The 20,104-nt window shown below is 44.6% G+C and overlaps 1 protein-coding gene across 2 annotated transcripts in view; it reads left to right on the top strand.

Moving 5' to 3' along the window:
• Adarb2 (adenosine deaminase RNA specific B2 (inactive)) overlaps positions 1-20,104 on the top strand; it is a 621,224-nt gene that overhangs the window by 573,546 nt on the left and 27,574 nt on the right. For both annotated transcript variants that reach the window (XM_008841353.1, XM_008841352.1), the window contains exon 7: positions 10,810-10,978. In XM_008841353.1, the coding sequence (XP_008839575.1) occupies positions 10,810-10,978 (169 nt within the window). The remainder of the gene's footprint in view (positions 1-10,809; positions 10,979-20,104) is intronic.

Genomic DNA, 20,104 nt, shown 5'->3' with positions numbered 1-20,104 from the left:
CATGGTTCTCGGTTTTGTTTTAATAGGTCAGACAGTCCCCATGTCCCAGGCTGGAAAATGGAACCAAAAAGAAGGCGAATGGGAATTACATGGGGTGGAAGCAAAGTCAAACTAGCTTATTTTGCCTTCATTTGCAATTTGGTGGGGAAAGAAACTCAGCTTTTGTAACAAAACCAGGGGCCTATGAGATCTTGCAAGAGGGCAGCCCTGTGAACTACAGAGTTCTATTGCCGAGCCCTTCACCAGGACCCATGCCTGTCACCACTACTAGCAGAGTGGTGGCACTGTGCATTCCCGGGATGGAAGATGGGGTGGGTGCCCCCCTTGGTGTCATTGATGCCCTTGTGTCTCTGTGATAAAAAGGAAAGATCAGGGGCTCACACCTTCTCACCTAAACAGCGTCATGAGATGTTCTTATTGTTACATGCACACATCTTGCACTTGTATGTGTGTGCCGTACACATACACCCTTCCAAACTCCTTCAAAAATTATTTATTTTATTTACATGGTACATGTGCATATGTGTGTGCATGTATGTGTGTGCAGGCACATGTGTGCTGCCTTGCACATGTAGAGGTTAGAGGACAACCTTGGGCATCAGTCTTTACCTCCCCCCTTGCTTGGGACAAGTCTCATCTTTGTTGTTTACCGCTGCATACACCAGGCTAGCTGGTCCACTAGCTTCCAGGGATTCCCCGGTCTCTCTCTCTCCTTCTCTTCTCGCCACAGAAACACAAGGTAGATCATAGAGGCATGCTATCACATGCAGTTTTACAGGAGTTCTGGAGATTTGAACTCAGGTTCACAACATGTTCACAAGTGCTTTACCCACTGAGCCATCCCCTCTGCCCTTTCTTTCTCTTTCTAAAAGCTTTGGAATAGTGAAGCGGTTGCCCCGTGATCCACACCACTTACACCATGCCCACTTCCCTCCCAGGAAGGCTGTGTCTACTGTCATGTTGCCCAGTCCACCACAGACTTCTTGCTCTCTCTGGAATAGTTCCTATAAACTTCCCCGGAAATTAGTAGAGGAGTCTCAATCTAGCTCGGTTCTCCCATTTGCTTTCTAAAGGAGGGAAAATGTCACTTAAAACTGCAATGCAGACCTAAGACTCTGGGAGCGTAGAACAAGGGAGGAAGAGAACACTAATGCATCTTTCAGTTCTCATCAATGACACTTCCTCCATGCAACAGAGGGCCAGGAACACAAAAGGTCACAAATGGCCAAAATGCAGAGAATAAAAGTCTGCAGAGTGTGAGTCCTTGGACAGGACTCCTATATTGAGGTCCACCCACCCAGAGCTCAGGAACCATTGCGGATGAGGGGGCGGAAAGATTGTAAGAGCCAAGGAGGAGGGGCATGACCATACGGAAATAGTCCTACAGGCACCTGGGGCCCTTCTCATACAAACCTACAGCAATTGTGTCAGCATGCACAAGACCTGTGCAAACTTAGGCAGACAAAAACCCAGCACAGAACTGTGGAAATGAACAGCAAGCCCCAATCTTAGTCAAAGAATCATTGGCAACTGATTACTGCTGGGCGAGGAAGAGCTGATCTTCTTGAAAGGAGAGACTCTAGATAGGCTGACTCAACCCAGTGAATGGACTCGCACTGAGGGATATCTGGGGACACTAACTGTACATACCAGGCCTTAATACAAATAACAGAATGTATGAACTCCAGTGAGGGAGCTATTGGAGGGGTCAAAGGGGGAGGGGTATAAAGATGATTTTATGTATGAAATACACAAAAATTCAATAAATTTATAAAAAGAAGAATTGCAGTGCAGAGAATTCTCTCTAATCCTTTCCTGAAGGGAAAAGCAATAGAGTTGGCCCCAAAAAAAAGAGAATTTCTTTGGGCCAGTACCCTAAGAGTCAGAGAAATAGGCTGAAAACATACAGGATAAAAACACCGTAGCTGCCCCTCCCCCTGCCCTGCCCACAGCGTCTTTGTCTTTGGTGAACATCCACCATACAAGCCTGGAATGTAGCAGTCACTCAATAAAGTTTCCTTTTTCTAACTGATGACTGAAACATAGATGTAGCTTCCCATACAAGGAACATGGGAAGGCTAGACGCAAGCCTTTGATGATTGAACATGCATTTTGTTTCTACTGGAGATGTCCTCTGAGCACAGAATATACTTGATGATTCAATAACTTTATTAGAATCACAGCCCTCTCATATACATGTATTATTTTTATTTTTGCATAAAATATTTTGTTTTATTTAACTGAAATGAAAACCAGAAAATGGTAACTGTGATTATATCTCGATGGTAGAAACACATATACACATCTGATTTCATTACCTATATTTGAAGAGTTTTCTAGGCCTGTGTGCTGCTTAGGTGAATTAAAATATCTAACAGAGGACTAGAGAGATGGCTCAGAGGTTAAGAACACTGGCTATTCTTGCAGAAGACCTGGGTTCAAATTCCAGCACCCATATGGTGGCTAACAACTGTCTGTAACTCCAGTTCCAGGGGATCCAATGGCCTCTTCTGTCCTCCGTAGAAATTGCATGACACGGGTGTACTTACATACATGCAGGCAATACATTCATATACATAAAATAAAAATAATAAATATTTTTTTAAAAATTAAAAAATAAAATATCTGACAGAAACAGCCTAAATGAGGAGGGACTTCTTTAAGGTCATGATTTTAGTCATGTCAGCCCATTATGGCCGGAAAGACATAACAGCCCAGAGCAGTTTGCATCACGGTTGCCAGGAAGCAGCGGGTAGGGTTATGACAAAAAGGGAAGAAGGCCAGACATAGCCCCAAGGGCACGTCCCCAGCAACCGGCTCCCTCCAAAGACCACTATTTTTTACCACTCCCAATAATGCTGCTGTGTTATGAATCCACTAAGTGATTGGGTCGAGGAAGCCTCAGTTGGGGAATTTCCTCTGTTGGGCTGGCTTGTGGTCACATCTGTGGGGCATTTTCTTGATTGTTGAGTGATGTGAGAGGGCCCATCCCACTGTGGGCAGTGCCACCCCTAGGCAATTTGTTCTGTATTGTATAAGAAAGCAGGCTGAGAAATCGCCTCACCATGTTGATACAAGTGGCCAGTGCTGTGATCAGGAGAGCTGTGGCTGAGGCTGTTGTGCCCACAGTGCTGGACGCCATGAGCTTCACTGGGACAGGAATCCCACAGCCTCTTCCACAGCAGCCAAGATGATGTCAGTGGCAGCAGTGGCCAATGTGGGTGGAATCATTTCAGGCAGCCTGAGCTACCCTGCAGTCTGTGGGAGAAGCTAGACTCTGCATCATCCAACATCTTCCTGGGCTCTGCTGGGTCAGCATTTGCGGCTTGGTTAGGGAGTTCCGGAGATATTCCAATTCCCCGAGTTGAACTCCAAGTTAGAGGACAATACAGGAGACAGTGCATCCCAAGATGAACATTGAAAACTCAAATTCAAATCAGAAGTCAGAGGAAGAGAAGGAATAAGTTATTGCTGGTGTGCCAAGAAAGAAAGAAAGAAGGAAGGAAGGAAAGAAAGGGAAAGACATAGGAACTGATTGATTTTTCCTTACCAATCCCATAGCCCTTTGAAACATTTGGAGTTTGCACTAATTTATTCAGCTTCCTCTTTGGCCCCAGCAGGAGTTAGGACAGGGCTGAGTGGAAACGGCAAAAACCTCGACCATGCCTGAGGCCTCTTGGTCCCCTGTGGGGACAATTCTGGCTCATTGGGTTTCCCATGTCTCTGTACATCAAGCACCAAGTGTGGCCTCTCCAGCCCTCAGCTCCAACTTGCAATGCCAGTGGTTTAGAAAAACAAACAAATGCATTCTCAGAGGCCCCCTGAGGTTCACTTCCACACGGAGATGTCTTTTATTTCATGGTGCTTTTAAGAAGTGGCAGGTGCTGATGGGAGAGACAAAATGTAGTCTTTTCCTCACGTTTTTGCTGTAGATATGCCAGGCATTCTGGTGCCTGCATGCCTCTAACTTAGGCTGGTCTCCTGACACAACCGGCGGTACAGAGCAGGCAGACGCTAACAGTCTTGCAAAATAGACTCATCAGCTAAAAGCCATGCATCATTTTCCCTCGTCACCCATAAAGGCAAGAAAAGCCAACTGCCTGCTCTGCTTGGCTTCAGAGTCTTGGAGAGACTGCTCAGCGTCTCTCAGACCTCCTGGGGAAGGCGGGAACTCTGAGGAGCAGCTTCCTCAATTCCCACCTTCGCCAAATTGCTAAGCACCACTTTGCAGCCTTCTCTGCTGCCCACTCACAGGATGTTTTTGTTGCTGCCCTTTGAGGAGAGCTAGATGGATGGATAAGGACTTGCAAAGGACCAGGTCTTTGCTTGGAGGGGATCCTGCCAGGAAGACACCAAAGCCAATAGTTGACAAGCCCCCTGTAGGAAGACTTACAGGGAGAAGCCGGGAAATTCCAGTAACTCTGGTTCCAAAGGCCACAACCAGCACTATTACACTCCCTACAGGTTAATGCGTAGAAACCCCAGTTTCACTGAACTATCACCTCAGGCTCCATGTTCCTAAATGAAGTGCTGGGAGTCATCTTTCCTGATCCCAACAGTTAGTGCAGTATCATTATGCTCACAGAGACACTGAGGAGCATAGACACACTCAGTCCACATGGTGAGATCATCAGAGATCTAAGGAAAGTTCTATGTGTAAGTGAAAACATTCTTTGAGTGCATAGAGCTTTACAGACTCCTGATAACTTCTTCCTAAGTTCCTACTGTCTCTCTCCACATCCCACCAGTATCTACAGAGCCCTTGATTCTCCTGCCTCAATGACTTGAAATTTCTAGAAACAGTAAACATCCTCACCAGCTGCAGAGTAACTTCCTTCTACCAGAGACTTCTCTGACCTTATAGCTTAGGAGATTTCATAAGTCCCTAGAACTCTATAGGTCAAAATCTGGGAGTGGGGGCATCCCAACTTCCTGAGGCTGCATTCGGAGGTCCCAAGTCTAAGGGACAAGACAAGAAGCCCAGTGTAAACACCCATCCCTGCTTCTCTGGGATGACCGTGTCTGAAATTTTTCTATATTTCCCATGTTCTTTTATCTTCCTATGGTCTGGCTAGATGGAAAACTTCCCATTCCTGGAGTCTCAAATAAGGAATCAGCAGCCACCAGCTCACCATATGTGGGGAGATATGCTGTCTACAGATCAGAAATGTATTTGATTTAGTTGTTACCAGCCCTGGTTTATCTGTCAGATCACCCGAGAAGGTTTTCACACTCAGGTTCCTGCCAGACTTGTCCTTTGGCCAAGATTCTGTTGCATCAGAGCATCAGTCACGCTTCAGGTCACTGCTCTTAAGCCTCCTTAAACCACCTCCAGTTCACTTTAGATATTTATTGCTTGCTGGCTCGATGGAGAGGTCTACAAAGAGAGGACAGTATGGCAGAGGATCTGGAAAGCTCTTTGCAGGACCCCTGATCCAACGTGATGCACTGAATACAGCAGGAAGGAAAAGTTTCTTCAGCCTCTGCAGACCAAGGTCTCTGACCTCATGTATGTCAAAGCCACTCATTCAATTCAGAAAGCTCAAAAGTGCTCAATACTATGACTTCCTCCTGGTTCTAGACAAGCTGAGATCTGTCAATGTGGAGACGAATGCTTTAAAGACATTTCCTCACACAACCAGAGAATGCTGTGTGTTCCTAAATCATAGTAGGATTCTGACAACTGTCTTAGAGAGGCTTCAAGACAGCACCTCCCACTGTGGAGGGTTGAGGCTCCCTCCGTCTTCAAAGAAGACAACCCTACTTTCTTTAGTGACTCTGGACACCAGAGCTAGAAGCCAGAACTGTCTGCTAAGATCCTAAATGTTTTCTTATTATTCAGATTTTTTTCAGTTATTTGTATATTCTAGATAGTGATCATTTGTCAGATGTATAGCTGGTGAGCAACTGGGGTTCTATTCAGAAAGTCCTTGCCTATGTCTGTATCTTGAAGTATTTTACCCTACTTTTTCTTCTAACAGTTTCAGAGTTTCGGGTCTTATCCATTTGGAGAAGGCTTTTGATCCATTTGGAGAAAATTTTTATGCAGGATGAGAGATACTTTCATTTTTCTGCATGCTTTCTCTCATTTCTGGTTTCTGAATCGGAGATAGACACATAAAATCATGTATATACACATGAAATGAAAGAAGTAAGCTTGTTTAGGGAAACAAAGGAGGCACAAGAAAAGAATAGGCAGGAATGGGGCCAAGGGAGCACACCCAACACATAACACATCCCTGGAAGAAAATTTTAAAATAATAGTAAAGGTTTTTTTATATTTTATTTTATGTGTATGCGTGTATTGCCTGTGTATCAGTAAGTGCGCCCGTGTTGTGCAATGCCCACAGAGGACAGAAGAGGCTGTCGGATCCCCTGGAACTGGAGTTACTGACAATTGTTAGCTGCCCTGTGGGTGCTGGGATTCGAACCCAGGTCTTCCGCAAGAACAACCAGTGTTCTTAACTGCTGAGCCATCTCTCCAGCCCCATAGTAAGTTTTGTAAGAGATCCTAAATGTAAGAGAATACTGTAAGGATCTAGGTACCTCACCGTGGCTGAGCAACTTCTGTCTTCCTCTCAAATCGCTAGCGGCCTCTTTACAAATCCCTCTTTTCTAATATGACTATTAACTAATCTGATAAATTCAGTACTTCCTAACCTTTTCCAAGAATTTAGCATATTAAATACTGTAACATGTATTCCACAAGATGCTGTAAAAAGAACAGGATTATATCACATATGTATACAAATTTATGCTAAGTGTCTAGTGCATTCATTCTGAACCTGTAACATTCATTGCTTTAGTAGGTAGGTCAAGAAACTGAGCCAAGAGGCAGAGGCAGGCAGATCTCTGTGAGTTCGAGACCAGCCTGGTCTAAGTAATGAGTACCAAGCCAGCTGGGGCTACAGGGAAACCCTGTCTCAAAATAGACCCAAAAAAAAAAAAAAAAAAAACCTTTAGCCCAAATCCTGTAACACATCAGGGAGTTTAAGCATCATTCCTTAAATGCCTGTCTTCAGATTTCTGTTCAGTTAAAGAAACAGGTTACTTAGGATCATTGTCATGTACTATAGAGTAATAAATTTTAATAGCCTCATGATATTTTATCACAAAATAATGCAAAGATCACCTGTGTAACCTCATGGCAAATACTGTAGATTTTATTATTATATTAAAGTGGGCTGTTCCACAGATATACATTCTAGGATATGCTAATTGAAGACAGCTTGAATAAAAATTTTTGGTTGGTTGGTTTTGTTTGTTCAGTTTTTGTTTGTTTATTTGTTTTTGAAACAGGGTTTCTCTATGGCCCCACCTTCCTTTGTAGACCAGGCTGGCTCGATCTCACAGAAATCTATCTGCCTCTGCCTCCCAAGGGCTGGGATTGAAGACACGTACCACCACACCCAGAAAATTTTTTAATTTACTGCTTAAAAATACTTTCTTTCTAATATCTTGTAGGGGTTTAGGTTTGTTTTGTTTTGTTTCTGGTTTTTACTCTCTCTCTCTCTCTCTCTCTCTCTCTCTCTCTCTCTCTCTCCTTGTTGTGGCATTGTGGTGACCATGAACAGCTTTTTAGATAAATCTTCAGCCTCTTATATGGCTGATCTATTTAATTGATATGTTTCAGTATCTTTTGAGTCTCCCCTATAAATTAAATAACCACTTGAACAGTTTCCTAAAGGATACCACTACTTTAATTTACCTTACTGTCAATCTAAAAACATAAGAATTTTAAATCAATAAGCATAGGAATGATCTAATCTCCCTCACCCGACAGTAATCAGTTGCCAGTAGTTCCTTGGCTAGTGTTGGGACCTGACACCCACTTTCCTCATTCTATGCTGGGCTTCTGTCCGATTGAGTCAGCATGGGTCTTGTGCATGCTGTCACCATTGCTGCAAGTTCATATGAGCAAGTTCCCAGTGACCTGAAAGGCTCTGTTTCCTTATGTTCGTGCACCGACCCTGGCTGTTACAATCTTTCTGCCCAGTCTTCCACACTGGTCCCTAAGCCGTGGGTGGGTGAGGGTTAATACAGGAATCCTATAAAGGAGCACACTCTGCAATCTCTTGTTCTCTAGAACTTGACCAGTTGTGGCCTTTTGTGTGCATTATACTCTGTTGTGTGAGGAAGCTTCACTGGTGAGAGTTGAGGGATGAATTAGTATTCTCTGCCTACTGTTCTACTTCTTTAAGGGAGTGACTCTAGATAGACTGATTAGATTCCAATGGATGAACTTGCACTGAGGGACATTAGGGTACAAATGCTTGACTGGATAAGCCGGGCGTGGTGGCCCATACCTGTAGTCTCAACACTTGGGAGGCAGAAGCAGGTAGATCTCTGTGAGTTCAAGGCCAGCCTGGTCTACATAGTGAGTTCCAGGCCAGCTGGGGCTACAGGGAGACCCTGTTTCAAAAAGACCAAAAAAAAAAAAAAAAAGCTTGACTGGCTAGAATTTAACATATATGACAGAATGCATATAATCCAGTGGGGGGAGCAGCTATGAGGTTGGGGGAGGGGTTCTAAATTTGATTAAGATCCTTTATATGAAATGCACAAAAACTCAATAAAGTGTTTAAAAAATAGTAGTGATGAGTCTGATGATCTGGATTATCAGAATTAGGCTAGAGCGTTCTGACAGACTCAGGACTACTTATGGACAGGACTTTTAACATTCCATGTCTCCGTGACACAATAATCCACTGCAGATTATTTAAAGTCAATCTTCTGCAGCTGCTGGTTGAGTTGGCATTTCGTTATACTGAAGAGGCAATCTTCAGCTCCCTTCTGCCTCTCGCAATTAGCCAAGAAACCGCCAGAGGAAGTGGTTTGTAGGAGTTCCCCAGCTCTCCAACTCAGCCTGAAACTGAGCAGGCTCATCAGGGAGCATGGGAGAGAAGGCAGGAGTAAACTCTCTCAAGAGTGTCTCCCACACCTGGCTCTTGAGGTGAAATTAATCCAGCCTAAAACTTTGCAGCAACTCCTAGGAAATTTTGCATGCCAGGCCTCCTTATCTCTTGACTTTAAATGATGGTAAGAATTTAGAAAGCTTTTAAAGTATAATTGTCAAATTTCAAGATCTGGAGAGTGATACAACAGCTGGCATGTTGAGAGGACAAACATCGTTGACAAAACTAGAGAGGCAGCAAGCATCACAGTCCCTGAGACTCTACCTCCCCACTGGGAGAGTGAGGTCCCCTACCTTAGCAGCATTAGAGATGCCGTGAGGAGTGCTGGCTCTTCTACTCCCAATGCTATCTGCCCCAGAAAGTTAATATTAGAAAGACCCCATCTGAATTCTGTAAAAATTCACCTTTAAATGCATTTCCTCAAGTATTTTAGTCACGTGATCTGTGTTATTATGTTCAACGTTGTCATCATCACTCTTTTCCATCATAATAGTCATCACCGCCAGCCCCATCACCGTCTCCACCATCATCATTACGATCTTCACCATTATCATCACTACTACCATGTCCACAACCATCACCCCCATCACCACATCACCCCTACCATCACCATTAATACCTTCAGGTCACCATCAATTTCAGTACCATCTCAGCATCATCCAGTTTCCAGTACCGCGTAAGGCTATGTGGAGAGAGTCTCACTCCACCTGGAGAGAGATAGATTTGCTTACTGCATGCATCCAAGCTCCATTTCTCACCTTGGTTCTTCCTTCCGTGGATGGCACAAGGACAAGCTCATCAAGTATCTACTTGAGTGAAAAAACTGTCTGGAACCCCTCAAAAGTTACAGTCTCCAAGCTCTGAAGACGCCTCTCATCCCCAAAGATAACCTCTGGTACTAAAGTACCATGACCAAGGGAACTTATAAAAGGAAGAGTTTATTTAGCTTACGGTTCCAAAGTCAGTCCATCATGGCTGGGAGGCATGGTGGTAGAGGTGTCTGGAGGAGGAGCAGAAGCTGAGCTCTCATATATTCAAGCAGGCACAGGAAGCAAGAGAGCGACTCAAGAGACTCAGTACCCCGCAAGGCTTAAGAACTCTGTAAGCCCACCCTCAGTAATGTGCTTCCTCCAGCATGGCCACACCTAAGACCTCCTAAAACAGCGCCATCATCTGGGGACAAAATGTCCAAATACTTGGAGCCTATGGGGGACATTTTCATTCAAAGCACTTCATAATCATTCATGTTGCTGTACATATAATTTATATGCAAAGCAGTTAGCCATTTCTCTAGTACAGTGTGGTCCAGACTTAATATACAGATTTTTTTTAAGATAAATGTAAGGTGCTCTTCTTCATACTAGTTCAACCAAATAACTGTGGGTTATGCAGTGTAGTGTATGTAGGTGGATATGTGTCAAAGACGAACTTATTTTTTAACCAAATATTTTTGAGCCTTGGTTGGCTGAACCTGTAGGTGTGGTGGGGCTGACTATACTTCACAATTCATAAAAACTATCCAATCTAATTTTGACATCTATAAATCAAGTGTTAGCCTCGTTTGTTGCATATCACCCAATGCTGCTTTTGTGCCTCAGTGGCAGGAGTAAACAGAGCTAGTGAGGCCCCATAAAGTCTCTGAGGTGTTGGCTCTCTGCCTGTCACAAGACAGTTGGCCAACAGTAAGCTAAGATCTAGAGTCCAGCTCTTAACCATGCCACTGGTGAAATGAGGTTGCCTCCCCTGGCTTTCACCAAATCTGCCCCCTGTGCCCAGTCCCTGCCAAGGCACTTAGCCTCAGTCTCTGCCACATTTCCTTCCTCCTCCTCCACAAACCCTTCCATCTCTGGAAAAGTGTCCCTGCCACCTCTCACCACGACTTCTTCTCTTCTAGTGAACAGCACCAAACACATCGTCAGGAAGTTCAGAGGACATCTGCGCACCAAGATTGAATCTGGGGAGGGGACAGTCCCCGTCCGGGGCCCCAGTGCAGTCCAGACATGGGACGGCATCCTGCTGGGGGAGCAGCTAGTCACCATGTCCTGCACAGACAAGATTGCCAGGTAAGAGCCCAGTCAGTTGTCCTCCTCCAAAATCAGCTATGGTCCCCAACGGGGACAGCAAAACAGTAGGCTCCAACCAAAAGTCCCAGTGCTGAGTGAGGTCAGAGAAACACTGCATGTCAACATGTATCTTAGGCCTCGCCTCTTTAATACCAATCCACATTCATATGCACGTGCATGCGTGCGTGCGTGCGTGCGTGCGTGCGTGTGTGTGTGTATGTGTGTGTGTGTGTGAATGTGAATGTGGGCATATGGGGGCCAGAACTTGATGACCAGTGTCTCCCTCAGTCTTTACCCACCTTATTTTTGAGACAGTCTCTCACTGAACCTGGAGCTCATTGACTGGGCTGGACTCTCTGGCCAGCCCCAGGAATTTGTTTGTCTCTGCTTCCCCAGCGGTAGGATTACAGGCACACACTGCCAGTCATATCCAGCTTTTTATGTGAGTCCTGGGGGGTCAAATTCAAGTCCTTATCCTCGGGCAGCAAGAACTTCACTGACTAAGCCATTTCCCCAGCTCTTGTCAATCCATAGTCTTCACTCCACGTACTTGAAGCAGGAGTACCTTGAGAAAGCACACACCCAGCAATTTCAAGTTCCCCTTACAAGTATTAAGAACCTCTGACTTGAGCATTAATTTCACTTGTTGCAACATAGATAGAAATAAACAATTTTTATAAATGATTTTTATATGAGACAAAACAGAATTAGACCTGTCATTTCTGAATGGTATTGTTACCGGGGCGGGCCACAGAACTGATTGAGAAGCAAAGAGAACTTTTCCCGCCCAAGCCTTTTACGTTGCACTAAACGCAACACAGAAACGCATGCTGTTCTCCCAGAGGAGTGGCTTTGGCATCAAGGAGAAGGTGAAGGAACTTGCAGAAAGGGTGTCCCCACCTACTTCACAGAGTGCTGGTTAGTTGAGAGAGCCCCCATTGGTTGTGAGCTGCCTGGTTCCCTCAACTTCACTCCGGTAGCCAAGATCCAATCCTTGCCCCTGCCCACCTCAGTTCCAATGCCCCAGAGATGCTGCCCACTGATGGAACATTTCCATAAACTTGGTTTGGGAAATAGCTACAGGGCGTGCTTTGAGGGGAAAGGTCAGAGCAGCTTGAATTTGCCTAAAAGAGCCATCCACAACCAAGCTACCCCAACCACAGCCCAAGATGGTTACAGGACTGGAGAGATGGCTCGACAGTTAAGAGTGCTTGCTGTGCAGTCGTGAGGACTCAAGTTCTGATTCCAGCACCCATGCAACTATAGCTTTGAGGGGTCTGATGCCCTCTTCTGGCCTCTGTAGGAGCACACACACACACACACACACACACACACACACACACACACACACACACTTGCCCATCACAGTCATGCATTCAAGCACGCACATATAAATTAATTAATTAGTTAATGAAATCCTTTTAAAAAGTGAATTGGAAGCTCTTTGCAAAAACTTGATAAATGTATTGATCTCTAGTTTACAACCTAAGTGGGAAAAAACAGAGCATTCTCTGCTGACATGGTCTCTAAGTAAGTCCACATCCCCGAATTCCAGCACTGCTGCCTCTCAGATTCCCTCAGTGGTTGTGTCTGCAGATGCAACTAGTCCAGAAAGGAAAACTTTAGTCCCCATCCTAGTTTGTTTCTTCATTGCTGTGACAAAACACTTTGACCACTACCAACTTGGGGAGGAAAGGTTTATTTATCTTATATCTCCTGGGTCACAGTTCATCCGGGTGCCCAAGGTAGGAACTCAGGGCAGGAACCTGAGGCAGGAGCTGGAGCACAGGCTATGGAGGCTTGCTCTCCTGACCCCTGCTCAGCCTGCTTACTTATACAACACAGGCCCACATGCCCAGGGGTGGCACCACCCACAGTGGGCTGGGCCCTCCCACGACTCAACAATCAAGAAGATGCCCCATGGATGTGGCCACAGGCCAGTCCAATGAAGGCAATTCCCCAATTGAGGGTCCCTCAACCCAGGTGAGTCAAGTTGACACCAAAGCTATCCAGCAGAGTCCCTAACACCATGAATGGAGAAGGAAGGAGGCCAGAGGAAAAATATAGGCCAAGAACCCAAGGGAAGTCAAGCATGTCATCTAAGTCAGGGAGCATAGTGTGCCCATGAGGCCCTCAGATTCCTGCCACACTATAGGATCTAGGGAGTGTAAGGTAAGGGTAAACAAAGCTGCACCCATAATCCTAAGGGGCTCCCCAGTAGATCAAAGCCCCAGGAGGCACAGGCTGTGTTCCCAGTATCTACACAATACTGGGAGTGCCTTGTATGTTCAACAAATATGTTTGCACACGGGGCCGAGTCAATGAACCTATGTATGTATTCTAGCCTGAAGAACTGTCCTGCTGCTGCCTTCTCTCTGGAGAAGGGTGTACAAAGCCACAGGGCTGAATTAAGGTCTGCTTGCATCTCAAAGTGGGGACATCATAAGATGCAGGAAAGTACAGCATCTCACCCCACCCCCAGGGCTCAGCATCCCAGGTCCCAGGTAGTTTGAGGAAAGCTTCCAGATTTCCTCCTCTACTCCTGCTCTGTGAGTCTTCTGGGCTACAGGGCAGAGACAACACCAGCCTATGAAACAGTAATTCCAATTCTTGTGGGAAATTACCAAGTGGCTACAGGAAAAATAGCACCATCCAGGTGCACCCTGCCTTTGATTGCTCCTGGCTTGACAGAACAAGGAGAGTCTAATGACAATAAATCAAAGCACTGATTTCTGTATCAAAGATAACAGCCCATAGTCATCAAATAGCTCATCTTTCAGAAGAAAATGTATTCCTCCTCACAATATTGTCATCTATTCATGGAGTGGAAGAAAAAATGCAGCAATTTTCACTTTGAGAAATTCTCTTGGTACCCAAAGATAGCATTGGGTTTCTAAATTAACTCTGACTCCCCAGAAAAAAAATGAAGAAAATTAATGCTACAGATATGAAATTTTGTCTCTGGGATCTTAAACATCGATAGACAGTAAATTAAACAGGGGCTTCAAAACTTGCCTCATATTGGTTGTTGGCAAGTCTATCGATAGTAATGCTCAAAAGTCAGGTTTTTGTCTTTTTAATAAAATCTCCTTGAAAAAAATTAAAGTCCGTGTTGCATCCCCTCCAGAGATTGTCAAGTAATGTGCGTGGAGATAGTTCTGAACCATTCTGGCTTTTTATTTTTGTTTTGTTTGGGAGGGAGTGTTTTGGTTTGGCTTTATTTATTGTTTCTTTGGGTTTTTACGAGAGAGCCTCGCTGTGTAACCCAATCTGGGATGGGACTCACTATGTAGCCAAGACTAACCTTGAACTTGGAGTTCTCGAGTCCTCTTCACCAGATCTAGTGACTAAGTAAACAGACGGACAGAAGGGCATGATGGAAAGCAGGCGGCTGAGGGCTTAGCGTTTCCCTCTCACCCGCTTTGTCCATCCCCATCTCCCTCTGTCTGAGTCTGTCTCCCTGGGTCTCTCTCTACATTTCTCTGTCTGTCTCTCTCTGTATCTTCTGTCTCTGTTCTCTCTTTGTCTCTCTGTCTATTCTGTCTTCATCTGTCTTCTTTTCTTCTGTCTCTCCTGTGTAACCCAATCTGGGATGGGACTCACTATGTAGCCAAGACTAACCTTGAACTTGGAGTTCTCGAGTCCTCTTCACCAGATCTAGTGACTAAGTAAACAGACGGACAGAAGGGCATGATGGAAAGCAGGCGGCTGAGGGCTTAGCGTTTCCCTCTCACCCGCTTTGTCCATCCCCATCTCCCTCTGTCTGAGTCTGTCTCCCTGGGTCTCTCTATACATTTCTCTGTCTGTCTCTCTCTGTATCTTCTGTCTCTGTTCTCTCTTTGTCTCTCTGTCTGTCTGTCCTTCATCTGTCTTCTTCTGTCTCTCCGCTGTGTCTTTTTCTCTGCCTCTCCCTCTCCCCATCTCTTTCTCTCTCTCTCTCTCTCTCTCTCTCTCTCTCTCTCTCTCTGTTTCTGTCTGTCTCTTCATGTCTACATTTATCGGTCTCTATACTGTACCTGTATCTCTCTGTCTCTTTTTTTCTTTCCTTCCTTCTCTCCCTGCATCCTGCTCTCCCCGACACCTTTCTCCCTAGCTCTACCAATCTCCTGCTCTGCACACACTTCTCAGCCAATGAACTTCTGAGATTCACAATGATGCCCGCTTAGCCTCACCCCCTCTCAACACCCCACATGCCCTCATTCCCTGCCCAGCTGCCACCCCATCATCCTCAAATCCCATCCCATCATGCACCCTGTCTCCCATCCTGAAACAGCAGGAATGTGTTGCCCATTGCTGTTTGCTTCTGTGCCTGCGCTCTGACCTTCAAGGGATCATTGGTGCCATTTGATTTGCATGGTGTCTGTCACAGTGAGATGCACATGACGGCTCTTGATAAACAGTGCTTATTGGTAATGATGATGAGGAAAGAACAATGGTGGCCACAATAGTGACAAAAATAATGCACTCACTCTAAACAGTTCTGTCTGGGTCAGGCAAGAGCAATCGGCGTCGAATTGGCGTGGAAGTCTTTGTACATCTGCCACAGCCAGACCCTGAGAGTAAGAGAGAAGCATGTGTGCTGAGGCACAAGCTATTTCAGAACAGAGGCACATTTGCCATTTTGGAGCAGGAACATATGTTATGCTAATGATTCAAGACCATAAGCATCTGTAGCGTGCATTATTTGTACAAAAGCTTCACAGAGACCATCTGATAATATGTGTTCATCTGTTTTCTATCCTGTACAAAAACAAAAATTCAACCTAGGGCTTAAATAATGTTCAAAATAAAGGGCCTTCATATACAAATACAGATGAGACATTCTAACACAGTGAATTATTGACAGGACTCTTTGGAGAGTGAGACTCTGAGGACACAAAGGCACAGGAGTCATAATTGATATAACACCAAGACACACTTGGCTTTATAACTTACAACCTGTGATACACCATACCCAGTATCACAGCATGCTGCAATCATCTAGGTTCATAGGAGGTGATTATTAAATTCTCAAGCAATTTTGAAAGTCACCTGTTAAATACAGTCATTATTACACTATGCAAACTAACAGCTAAGTTATTTTAAGATAAAGGTAAGATACACTCAAAATTCACTTCAAAATTTTCTGACTACATGTGTGTTCTTAAAATGACTTATGCCCACTATATCCACACAGGGGAATGCTACAAATTTCTTTACAAAATGATGTGCTGCTGTCAAAACCGCTTTATCTCCTTCCAGGCCTGTGCCCTGTGACCTCACACTGGTAATTCAAAATTTCCCAAGTTGTTATATTTACAACATGGGAGCTGGTATAAGCTACAACTGCAAACCTTGTGGTGCTTTGTTGGGGTAGGGGCACCCAATTGCTACCAGCACATCAGAAGATCAGCAAAAGTAGTCAGAGTCTAGAAAAAAACAGAGGTGAGGTCAGCTATACATCTATTGTCTGTCTTGAGGAAGCTTAGTTCCTCCTTGACCTTTATCCCCCTTCTCCAAACTCTAAGCACCTTGTGGAGAGTAACTAGGTGTCTCTCTCTCTCTCTCTCTCTCTCTCTCTCTCTCTCTCTCTCTCTCTCTCTCTGTTCATGTATGTGCATGTGTATGCACTTGCATGTGGAAGTCAAAGGTCAACATCAGATATAGTCTCCCCCTTGCATTCTAAAGAGAGGGCCTCTCACTGAGCCTGGAACTCACCAATTCAGCTCAATTGAATGGCCAGGAAGCCCAAAGACCCTTCTGTCTGTGCCTCTCCCAGTATGGTGGTTATAGGTGCATTCCACTACACCTGACCTTTTTTTTTTTTGAGTTGGAGATCCAGACTCGGGTCCTTATGCTTGTTCAGCTAATACTTTGCCAACTGAGCCAACTCCCCAACTCCAACATGTCTTAGTCTACGTAATACATCCCTTGTCCAACACAACCACTACCTGCAAATAATTGTCACTGTGGGTGTTTCTGAGAAAAGCAGAGGCAGATGGGAAAAGCTGCAGAAGGAATCAGTGAGAGACTGAGAGCTACAACAGGGCATTCAGCTGCTAGATCCCTAGATCCCCTTACAGCTCCTGTGCTGCTTTGCTGAGCTGAAAGGGGTTTGTAGCAATGGGTAAACTGGGAAACACTAGCCAGGACTGTTAGACATTTGCCCACGTTTGTCCTTGTTGCTGACATGCCGTGACTTTTTCTGGGAAGATGTAAGGTTAACATCTGTCCCCAAAGGGACAGCACTGACAGCTAAAAGAATGAGTCATCCAAGCTCCTCCTGGTGAATAAAATGAATTTATTAGGGGTTGCCATGGAGTGGCAGACAGCTGAATCCCTACCCTAAAGTTACCATACCCCTACCTACCATATTCCTATTTGAGATGACTCTAAATCTACTGAGGAATTAATACAAATGTGGATTCAGAGACCTACCTAGTGTTAAAGCAGTAGAGGTGACTGTAGGCTCAGACAACATAAGGCAAAAAAAAAACCAGACTCTGGGAAGAATGTGTTTGTATGTGCCATCCTTGCCCTCATGAGAGAGTCTGCTGCTCTCAGTAAACCCTGCAGGACCAAGGGAAGGCACATCTAGTTGCAGTGGCGTGCTGGCCAAGATTCAGAGGACTGGCCTTGGCTCCATGACGACCAGTTTCAGGAACCAACTCCTTGGTTAGTGGGGCCACTACTGAGACCTGCTGTAAAAACATTCTACTCACCATGGGGAGCTTCAAGGGGAAGAGAAGGGTCTTGGTTCTGAGTCTTACACTATTGCATCTGGTTGATTATGATGCCTCTCACATGCTGCAAAGTGATGTGCATAGGGTCAGTGGCCAATGACTATTTACTGGCTCAACAAATGAATGAAACCTCTTCTGTTGTCAGAACATCCAAGTTATAAAACAGAAATAAGTACAATGTGATAGAGTATGAGGTAGAAACCAGCATTTTATTGTGTGTACGGTGTGTCTTCTTCAATCACTCTCCACCTTAATTTTCAAGACAGGGACTTTCACTGAACCTAAAGCTCACCAAGTCATCCAGAGTGGGTAGCCAGTGAACTCCAGAGAACCACCTGTTTCTGCCTCTGCAGCACTAGAATTACAGACATGTGCCACTCTGACTTGCTTTTTATGTGAGTGCCAGAGATCTGAAATCAGGTCTTCATGCATGCACAGCAAGCACTTTACCAACTAAGCCATCTACCCAGCCCTGGAAATTAACATTTTAAAGGATCATACTATTACCTCTAAATCTAAAAGGTGTTCTGTGTTGCCCACAGATTTTAGGGAGGTGTTTAATGTCAACTAAACCCATTGGTTTTTCTTCTAAAAAATAAAAGCCTTATCCCAAATGATGCTTGGAACCCAGGTCTATGTATTTAGTAATTTAACAATACCTCTTAATAAATGCAGTTCTGTTTGAACACTGAGACAAATAAGTCTAGCTGACATTTTCTCAGCCCTTATTTCGTCTGACTTTTATGTGTTCTGATGAAAATAAATTAATAAAATGGTGTTTTTAATTAAGGTGGAGGACTTATCCACTAGAAAAATCTGTGATTCTCTTTAAAAATGCCCTTTGATATCAAAGGAAAGAACAGACTGGAGCCTGTAGTATCCAAGGATCCCAACAATCAGCACAGCTATATTATTTCCTACCTGCAGATCAAAGTAACACACAGCATCCCTCTTTGGGATCAATAACACCTAGGTAACAGCAATCCTAGGTAACAACAAATATTCTTCTGGGTGCAGAATTTTATGAATAACTATTTCATTTTACAATGTCAGTGGTAAGATTGGTTTACATGAAAACACGTTACAGAAAGCTTGAAATTTTATAGTGCTTATCAGGAACCATAAAATAACAGTGCACAGAAAACCTTTCTCACCTTTAGTTACATATCAGCTAATGTTCTAAAGCATTCTTCCTTCTGTCTGTCCAGGGATTTTGGACTTTCACTGAAAGTCATCTTCAGTCTGCATGAACATATGAATGAGCAGTGACCAGGGTAAACAGCAGTGACCTTAGCTATAGAACACCCCTGATGGTCCCAATTCCTTATCAAGGGATGAGGACCTCATTGGAAGATCAATCCCCTTGCTGACCCATGTCATCTTCTTTTTCATGAGACATTAACATTCCTCTAGGAAGCATTTAATGAATGAATTTCTCTCCATCATAAGACAGTCCTCGTGTCAGGAGGAAGGACTCTTATCCACGACCCTCCATCCATTGTACTTTTTATTCACCACTCGTAAAAATCCTGGCAGTGTCATTGAGCCATATCCCCTGCTACATCTCAAATAGTCTTGGCCACAGCTCCACATATCTCCATGTGATCACTCATGACCTACCTATCACAAGGCAAGGACCCTCGTCCTGCCTCTCTATCAGGATGCTAGCAACTGGTCACTCATCAGGTGCTTGTAAACCATCTTCACCTGACCAGAATCCTCTCTTCAGTTGACTGTTTATGTCTTGGTTCCTTGATCGATCATGCCCTTCTAGAGGGCGAGAGCCATGCACTCTTCCAAGGCTCTTAGAACAGTGTCTGCACATCTTAGAGGCTTGGAGGGTGCATGCTGACCTGATGATTATGTAACCATGTGAGAGCTAATGGGATCTTTAAAAGATGGAAGGTGTGCTGCAAGGTCACCCAAGACCAGTTCAGTAGGAATGGAGAGGTCTAGAGTGCAGCTCGTGACTTAATTTGCGATTTGGGAAAGGAAAGCCTTTCTAACAGGAAAATACATTGATCTAGAGCCTCCTTCTCCTGGGCCAGTGAGATGACTCAGTGAGTAAAGGCACCTGCCAGCAAGTCTGACAACCGGAATTCCATCCCACATGGTAGAAGGGAGAGAACCAACTTCCACAAGTTGCCCTCTGACCTCCACACACTCACTGCAGCACATGAGCTTGCAAACACACACATTCACGCATGCAGGTACACATATACAAATAAATAAAATGAATAGTGAGTCCTTCTCCAGGAGAATCACAGGTCCTGAAGGGGTGGAAGGGTTTCCTCTACTGGTCAATGATAATGATCAGAATGATTATATAAAGAAAAGCAAGAGAGAAATCCCCTTGCCCCAGAGGAGAGGATGTAAATGACTGGATCAGCTCTGGCTGGGGGTA

Source organism: Nannospalax galili, unplaced genomic scaffold (assembly GCF_000622305.1).
Source record: "Nannospalax galili isolate Female #2095 unplaced genomic scaffold, S.galili_v1.0 scaffold399, whole genome shotgun sequence".
Classification (NCBI taxonomy): domain Eukaryota; kingdom Metazoa; phylum Chordata; class Mammalia; order Rodentia; family Spalacidae; genus Nannospalax; species Nannospalax galili.
The sequence above is the reverse complement of the archived record's forward strand: the minus strand, read 5'-3'. Positions and strand labels throughout refer to the sequence as shown.